Source organism: Lampetra fluviatilis, chromosome 4 (assembly GCF_964198595.1).
Source record: "Lampetra fluviatilis chromosome 4, kcLamFluv1.1, whole genome shotgun sequence".
NCBI classification, from domain to species: Eukaryota; Metazoa; Chordata; class Hyperoartia; order Petromyzontiformes; family Petromyzontidae; genus Lampetra; species Lampetra fluviatilis.
The window spans coordinates 14,676,457-14,686,020 of NC_136278.1; the positions used below are offsets into that span (position 1 = coordinate 14,676,457).

The 9,564-nt window shown below is 49.9% G+C and overlaps 1 protein-coding gene across 1 annotated transcript; it reads left to right on the plus strand.

The window, feature by feature from the left end:
• The first annotated feature begins 732 nt into the window (after nt 1-732).
• On the plus strand, nt 733-1,677 carry LOC144931298 (proteinase-activated receptor 1-like). Its single transcript, XM_078855104.1, has one exon. It carries the CDS (start codon nt 733-735, stop codon nt 1,675-1,677), a length of 945 nt encoding a protein of 314 aa, XP_078711230.1.
• The last annotated feature ends 7,887 nt before the right edge of the window (nt 1,678-9,564 follow it).

A 9,564-nucleotide genomic window follows, 5' to 3' on the forward strand; every position in this document is an offset into this window, starting at 1 on the left:
GAAGTTTTAAGCTTATCTTTTATTTTATCTTTAGACGTGACTTAACCGAAAGAACCAAATAATAATTCCTGCAGTCACGAAAGTTCTAAAATTAAGATTGAACCACTTCTACGGGGAAGTTTTAAGCTTATCTTTTATTTTATCTTTAGACGTGACTTAACCGAAAGAACCAAATAATAATTCCTGCAGTCACGAAAGTTCTAAAATTAAGATTGAACCACTTCTACGGGGAAGTTTTAAGCTTATCTTTTATTTTATCTTTAGACGTGACTTAACCGAAAGAACCAAATAATAAATTAAGTCTTGGTTGCTGGAAGACAGAGTGTGTGGAGGGGAGTAGAGCGAGGGGAGAGGTAGGAGAGTGCATGGAGGGGAGTCGAGTGAGATGAAAGGGGAGAGGTAGGAGAATGTGTGGAGGGGAGTAGAGTGAGATGATGGGATAGGGAGGAGATGGTGGGGGGGGTAGAGTGAGATCAGAAGGGACAAGTAGGAGAATGCGTGAAGGAGAGTAGAGTGAGATGAGAGAAGAGAGGGAGGCAGGGGTGATTATGGAAGATCTTGAAGGCAGTGAGTGGGATCTTGAAATTGTGGAGGGAGTGAAGTCATGGATCACATGGTCTCACTTATGTACGTGCACTGTTGTATACACAAATTGTTTTATTTTAATTAGTTTTTTTTATCGTAAAATTTGCTTAATTTCTTTTTTTTCAGGTTTCCTTTGGCTTTTGAAAAATGAATCCTCAAGAGTTGGTGAAATATTGCTTTGTATTCCCAATTTATTTAGTGGCGTTTCTCGCAGGTCTGCCCCTCAATGTCATGGTGTGCTGGGTTCTGGGACGCACCAAAAAAAACTCCATGTCCATTTACGCGCTGAACCTCGCCATCGCAGACCTATTTTACTTGGCCGTCGTTCCGATGAAAATCGGCTACACCTTCAACGGAAACAACTGGATTTTCCCCATATTTCTCTGTCGCGTCAGCAACCTGATATTCTTCACCAACATCTACGCCAGCATCATGATCCTGTCGGCGATCAGCGTCGACCGCTACAAGGCCGTGGTGCACCCGCTGGAGATGTCGCGCTGGCGGGAGCCCAGGACGGCGTGGATCGTGTGCGCCGTCATCTGGGTCATCACCATCGCCGAGATCGCGCCCATCAACAACGTCACGTTCACCGTGATGGTCAACGCCACCAACGGCAGTGCTCCCCCCACCATCAAGTGCTACGAGAAGTTCTCAACCAGCGACATGGACTTCTTGACCGTTTACAGACTCTACTTGTTTTTCTCCCTCTACCTCCCCTCGCTAGTCGCCATGCTCTTCTCGTACATCAATGTCATCAAATCTCTGTTCAAAGTCGACGATCGGGTCGAGGTGATGAAACGCGACAAGAAGATCCGCGCCATCAAGCTGACCGTCTTGGTTATCAGCAATTTCTTCGTGTGTTTCACCGCCTACAACGTGTCTCATATCATCGGCTTCATCGAGAGTAGATACAACAGCATGTCCTGGGAGAGCTTGGCTCTGCTGCGAGACATTGCACTGGGCCTCAGCCTTCTCAACAGCCTCTTCGACCCCGTGGTTGCCTTCGTTGCATCGTCCTCATTTAGGAATTCGTGCAAAAGTATCATCAAGTGTAGACTTTTAAAAAACCGCATAGAAGATGCAGCAACTTGACCGAGCCGCATCGCAAACTGCACAGCTCACGCAAACAGCACATCTGCACCATTACCACCACGCCTTAGAGCTGAAGCCAAACATCTTTCTGAGTCTGGATATGTCTCTAGAACCCTTAGTCGTTCGTTCCCTGTGTAGAATATACAAGAAATAGACAAGGAACTACAGACTGAGGAATTGAAGTTGCTCCTGTATAACACCGCGAACGTGGTCCCTGTAACATGCAGAGTCCAAGCCCTGTTTTGTTGACTGTGGTGTCGGAAAGTTGCAGGTCAAAGTCAGAAAGAGCGGTGACGTCAGGACTGTCAGGAAGAGAGCAACGAGGAGGAGAGAATGAATATGGCAACGGCACCGATGGAAAGGGTCGTGATGAGAGCGGCCGAGTGGACTCATGCTGGGTGTGGAGAGAGGTCGTGGTAGTCCGAGTGGTGTGGAGAGACGAGGAGATGGTTGAGAGAGGGTTATGCGAAAGAAGAGGGGGCTGTAGAAAGAGTGCAGGACACAGTGATTGGAGGGAGGGGCTCTGATGAATGGACAATCGTGAGTGGATAATGAATGTTCTTGTGAATATGGGATGTGTGCGTGGAGAGGCCTTGGAAAAGAGTCGGGAATTTGACGTCAGATTGATGTTTGTTTTCCAGAAGGGAGGGAGTGAAGGATATAGGTTTAGAGGGCAGAGGGATAGGAGGTGATAGTACGGTGAGTTTTGAATTAAGACGTTTCATAGGGAAGTGTTCATCGGCAAAGAGCAAAGTCGTGCACCTGAACTTTAACAGCAGTGAGGGTATTATTAATATTATTATTTGTATAAAATGAGTACGACTGTGGGAGGTCAGAAGAGGTTGATCTATAGCAAGATTGTCCCATGCCATGGCAAAGTGACTCAGGGTTAGCCTCGAGCAGGGCGATTCGAGACGGCGCCGCTCTCCGCCTCCCGTGGGACGGACACGGAAGGCGCTGCTGCGTGTCAGCAGCCCTCTTGCAAGGTTCGTGATGTCACTTTGAAGCACACCCACTGTTATAATGGTAAACATGAGTATTGTCCAATGCAGTCGCCTTTATTTATGGGTTAATCCTTTAAGTAAGCACCGAATGAGTCCTAAAAGTATTCTAAAAGTATATTTTGACGGGAGGTAGTGGGTGATTGACCTCGTGGTCTGGACGGCAGTAGGGGGCACAGTTGGTGCATCTGCCGGTCATCTTAGTCAGCCCGTGGCACCTGCTGGGTCTGTCCCATGACCTCCTGCCAGCGAGCCTTCGACACTTCACGTGGCCTCAAAGTGCACCTTGCCTGGCACAGGCGCCGTGGTGACGTCACCATCACTTCGTGGCGAATGGCGCCTGTGTTGGTATTATAATTGGTCTGGACCGTTGGCTAAGATTGCTGCTGCTGCTGCTGTTGCAGCTGACAGCACACGCCGTCGCGTTCAGGAGAGGAGCTCCCACGGAATGGGGCACTTCCAGTGACGAGCGCCGTTTCACGACGAGGGCCCGTGGACACCACCACCACCAACCACCACCACCACCAACCACCACCACCACCAACCACCACCACCAACAACCACCACCACCAACCACCACCACCAACCACCACCACCAACCACCACCACCGCCACGCAGTCAGTGAACGTCACCCACCCGTGGCGGCCTTGCGAGCGCGCCTGCTCCCTGTCCACCTCGTGTCTTCTATTGTCGCTGAGCTGGGCTCGTTTCACGTGACCTACAGTTCAAAACATTCATAGAGTCCGCCCCACGTGGTGGGAAGGAGCGCAGGCCGTGGTCGCACAACCGGGACCAGCCTCACAGCCAGAAGCGTCACCTGGTCATGGTGGTGGTGGTGATAATGACGCTGGAAGTAATACTCATCGAAAAGGCCAATATAAATTGTCAAACATAATGCTTGCCCTTCAACATTCCGGTTTTGTTTTTGATTTGAAGCTTTCGTGACTGCAGGAATCCATACTCTTTGGTTATTTCAGTAAAGTCAGGTAGGTAGAAATACAATAAAACAAATCACGACGTTTCGATTGCAACACAAGCAATCATCATCAGGTGGGAAAACCACAGCAAGAAAATAAACTAAGCTAGTTTAACACGTAGGCTTTCGCGACCAATATCATCAATAATAGAGGGTTTTTGTGGGTTAAATCGCGTAAACTAAGCTGATTTGCATATTTGTCTACGTAACAACTTGATTGTATTGGCTCTGTCGGGTGGTGAAGGGTTATCGTTAAAACGTGGCTTCACACCTCCTGCTCGATCTAACCCAAAATCAACTCATTATGAATCAGATACGTACTGCAGTACACCAACATTTAGGTAGTTTGGGATATTTCCATAGTTACCATGACAATCACAGCGTTGCTGTGGTTAATCGCAGTCAACTCGAGCAATTGACAACAATTAAAGCAAATAGAGAGGATCTCATACTCTTTTGTTCTTTCGATAAAGTCACGCGACTTTACCGAAAGAACTTGAATTCCTGCAGTCACGAAAGTTTTATATAGAACTAGCTGTACTACACGGCTTCGCCCGGGACTTCATCACGCCCAGCCGCCTTTGTCTCCCCAGTGGCGATGTTCACACACCACAGCAGTTACTTCGTTTGAGGCTGAGTCGACCTAGGGGAGGCCCAGGTGAAAATAATCGTCACCGGTGGTGGTCGTGAGCGGGAATCGAACTCGGGTCGCCGGGCTCGTAGCGCAGCGCGCTAACCACGACACTACAATGCGTGACGCTTCCACATGCGCGGGTCACATGACAGATGCGACGTCACAGCTCACTTGCCGTGCAAAAAAATCTACCCATTATTGAGCTCCCCCCCCCCCCAAAAAAAGAAAAGTGTATTTTTATAATTGTTGCATGGTGTACAGTCTGGAAAGTACCCACATGGCAAATTTCCAGTTTGTTGCATGTCGGGAAGTACGCTAAACATTTTGAACAGACACATAATCACAACTTTGCCTTTTATGGAGATGGAGATCTGTCGAAAATTGTTGATTGTAAATGCAATTTGTAACAGTAAAGTATGATTTCTATTAAAACAGATTGGTGAGACTGTAAAATGTTTCATAATATTGAGTTCGCTTTCATATGAATTCAGGAGCAATTAGTAATTAGTATATTTATTTAACAATTACTTTTATAGGTAAGATGCTACAGGCCCCGCACTATCTGAATCCGGCTGTTTTAAAAACGAGTGATGCTAGAATAGAAACAATGAGATGATAAAAATAACCCTCATCACTCGCTACAAACGGAACCAAATGCTTCTCTCGATTTAGCCACAGGGAAGAAAGTGGGCAGCGCAGCCCAGGCAGACGTCGTGACGCCGTGGACACGAACCTCGCTCAGACACTCACGTGAACACGGTGATCATGGTGAACACCGTGTCCACGGTGAACACGGTGAACACGGGAAAAGTGATCACGGTGAGCCCAGGCACGGTGAGCACGAGCACGTGAACAGAAGACACTCGGGAATTACAGGACACAAAGACAAAGGTCCCCTGTTCAGGCTACATAGGCTATTGGGAAAAGTGCTGCAAGCGATCACCTACAAACGCCGGCACGGCACACAAGGGGGTGGGTGACCAGCACCACATCCCGCCGCCTTTGTCTCCCCATTGCTGTTGTTTTTTTACATACTGTACCACACACATTGTACTCCTGTGAGGCTGATTTGACCAAGGGGAGGCCCAGGACTAGTTCAGATAATCGCTATGACTGGTGCTGGTAGCCGTGAGCGAGGATCAAACTCGGGTCGCCAGGTTCGTAGCGCGGTGCGCTCACCACTGCGCCACCGCTCATCGCAGGTCACCGCGAGTCAAACGCACGCGGCGTCCTCGTAGCTCAACACAAACACCGCGCGCACAGGGACAATGGGTGGGAAGGGAACCCCGCTGTTGATACTCTGTCGGTGCGCGTGCCGAGAGAGACGCCACGCGCGTGTTTGGTCTCCACGGGCCGCCCGCGATGTCTCCAGACGGCGATCGGGGCAAGTTGGTCCCCAACGTTTGCTTTGGCTTCTGCATTTTATATTCAACCGAGCTACCCCCATTGTCCTGACCCAACATGACTCTGAGAAATAAATGTATGAAAAATGACCATTAATATTTTAATATATTGAAGTCTGCTTTGAAAACGCGTCGATTTAAAGTGGCGTTCCCTTTTTAGTTTGTTTTTGTTTCCTGCTTTCCATGCATTGCGCATTGGGATCCTACGATGGAATGCACATTACACATTTGAATTATAATTATATTATCTTAACATATTGTCCATTTTGTGAGGTATCCTAATTAGCGAGTAACTTGCAAGCGAATCAAACATTTTTAACGCTCTGTTTGCATGACGCAATTTGGTCGCGCTCGCTGGTTAGGGGCCGTCCATAAATGACGTCACGCACCTAGGGGTGGGGGGGGGTCAGACATTTGTGACGATGTGTGACGATGGGGGGGGGGGGGGGGGTGAGAAATGTGACGTCACATCAAAATGCGCAACTTTAAATAAATATAGACAACACGTTCTACTTAATTAAATAGACTATTTAATAAAAGTTTTCTCCTACAACATCAAAGTGCAGCGCCATATTAAATGCGCACTACAATGACAATAGTTTAAAGCGATTTGAAGCATAATAATAGGTATTTTACCCTTTTATCTGACACAATACTGACACCTTTTTACAAGAGATCATGTTTGCATTAACCACAATACCTGTGGTTTTAAACTACTTGTTTTATTCGACCAGATGAGGCCCACTGAGCTGTACAGCTCTTTTTCAGAAGCGACCTGGCTGTCGCAGACGATAGCTCAACGAGGTGGTGGCTTATCACGTGGACATGTAAAGCAGCAGCCAAACACTTTGCACGCGTCATAATTTATTCTAGAGGAGAGAGAGACACCGCAAACTCCAAATAGACAGCAGCAGCAGGCATCGCCAGGGTCGGGATCGAACCCCACGCCCTCCTGTGTACCAGGCGAGGTAGTTAACGTCTCCTGGCCACCGTGATGATTATGAGAGAGACACCGACTCCAAATATACAGCAGCAGGCATCGCCAGGGTCGGGATCGAACCCACGCCCTCCTGTGTACCAGGCGAGGGAGTCAACATCTCCTGGTCACTTGCACGGCGCGCCAGGCCCCTCTCCCGCCTGACGCAGTGGCCCCTCTGGCTGCCAGACCCCGGCTCCTAGGGGGGTCACACGCGGAGCTGCCAATCGCGATCCTCTCCACGCGAGCCCTGCCCGCCTCGAAGTCACGCGGCTGGGCAGCTCCTCGCCCGGCTGCTCATGCGATTGGTGACGACGCCGTGCGCGTGGGCGATGCCTGGTAAGATACAACAACATCGCGCAGTTTTATTTGTATATTTTAAGCTTTTTGTTTACCTTGCCTATACTTTGCACTCTGATCGTGTCTTTGTACTGTTTGTTGTCGTAACGTTCTGACCGGCCCCCAGTGGACATCTGTGAAAAAAGAGCTTTATAGCTCATCGGATTCCTCCAGTTTAAATACACATCCTGATTCTGATCACAACAAACAATGACGAAACCGTCATTGGCCCCATCTCCGTTGCATCGCTGTCACCGTCACGACCTCGGGCACGGCGACCACGACGCACTTGGCGCAGAGGCTCGCACCGCCACGGCCGCTGAATGATCGACCCCGAGGCCGGCGTCGCTTGAAGCTCAGCCACAACACAGCGGCGACGAGACCGCCACGGGCCCCCTGCGGACTCAGAGGCCGAGGAGCGAGGGAGCGTCACACAGCAACAGCTGCAGCAGCAGCGTGTGGCAGACACACGAACTTCAGCTGCACACGAATCGCTCGACTGCGAGCGATAGAAGCAGGGAAGCCTGCGAGAGATGTTCACAGCGATGGCTCCTTCTCATCTGTCTGATTATTATGAATGCCCGGCGTTCCGTTTGTCCATCAACTGAATGACCAGGGTCTTTCAGAAGGCCTGAATGAAAAGGTTATAGAAAGTGGACCCCCCAAGATGTGGGGGTGAAACGTTGATCCAACAGGTTCACAAATGTCGCGGCCAACCAAAAAATAATTTTGACCCCCCCCCCCCAAAAATAAAAGTATTTTGTTGATCAATATGCCTACGCACCCTACATACACCAGTCAGTAGTATCTACTATCTACTCACTATATATATGCCTACACATCCTACATACAACAGTCAGTAGTATCTACTATCTACTTACTATATATGCCGATACACTCTACATGCAATAGAGTCTATAGTACTATCTGCACACATGGGGGGGGGGGGGGCATTAGTAGTGAGATAAAAGGCGAAGCCACCTTGGGACGTCCCAAGTGAGCCAGCCGTGTTCACGATGGCCGCTAGCTCAGAATTGTGTGATGTTGCCCGGTTGTGGTGATTCAAGTGTCCGTGTCTTTGTTTCATGAGCTCGCCTGAACTGATTTTACAGTTTTTCCCAACTTCTTGAATACTTTGTGTGCACCCCTTCAGGCCAATGCGATGAGAATTGGTGAAAAAAAGAGTGAATGTCAATGCACTGCATCGCGCGCTTTCAGAAGCGCTTCGCCGTCGTCTGGAATTCCCAATATCATGAAGCCACTGCAGCTACGCACCTTTACATCTTGATTAGCAACTCGTTTCTTTAAAACTGCTTCTTGTGCTTAGTTTGTTGTTCTTTCCCCGCACCTCCAATTAGTATGGTTTGCTACGTACGATGCGAAATACGTTCAACATACAGTCCATACTATCCGGGCAGAGTGCGCGCGTGCCGACACACTGGGGCTTGACTCGCCACTTGAATAATTATTTCATTCACGTTGTCTGCTCCACTCGGTCCGCTTCGTGTCAGTTTGGCGCCACCACGGCCGCGACACTGGCCATTGAAAGCAATAAACTATAAGACTATTAACTTTTTTATTACTTTACCAGGTAAGGCCCACTGAGCCATTTCGCTCTTTTTCAGAAGCCACCTGACCACAAATGATAGCTCAATGAAGTGGCTTATCGCGTGGAAAGTTGTAGCAGCCAAATTGTGGAGGGAAAAAAACCGGAGGACCCGGAGAAAACTCCACACGACCACGGGGAGAGAGACACACAAACTCCAAATATAGAGCAGCATCGTCAGGGTCGGGATCGAACCCACGACCTCCTGTATACCAGGCGAGGTCGTTAACATCTCCTAGTCACCGTGGCGCACCCGCGCTGTATCCAGAGTGCAGCGTGACACTGCGCAGTGATGCTGGGTGACCGCCATCACATTCGCTGTTGTTGTAAGTTGTGCATTTGCCCTCCTCTGTGTGGTGGTGATGATGCCTCATTTGTTGAGTTGTTCCCATTCAAAGCAGCAGCAGCAGCAGCTGCTGCGGGCAGAATCATCACTCAACTCGCGCGCCCGGCTGGGCCCTCCTCCCCCTGGTGCCCTCGTGTATATATATACTAGAGAGTCCAGCTTGTCCCACAGACTCGCTCCCACATCACCGATCTCACACGCTGGCGTGACAAAGAGACGCTCGTCCCCCTGCACGAGTTGCCGCCCGCGCAGAGGACGCCCTGGGGCAGAGCGCAGCCTGCCGGGAGCCCCCCCCCCCGGGGAGCAGCGGTGGCCTGCGGGCCGAGCCCCACACCGTCACGCCACGTGGTGGCGAGAGGCCCCCCCCCCCCCCCGTGCTTCTCGTTCTTGCACTCGAGCTCAGGCGGCTTCTCCAGCAGCAGCTCCGCTGTGGCTCCTCGTGCACGCGGCAGCAGCAACCTGCCAAGAGACACGCGCGGCCACCACAGGACGCGCCTGCTGGCAGATGCCCCACGGCCACGTAGGGGTATTACCCTGGGGTGTTTTATTTTAAAGTTAAGATTGTTTTGTGTGAATGGGGGATTATCTGCTGTTGGTTTTAGAGA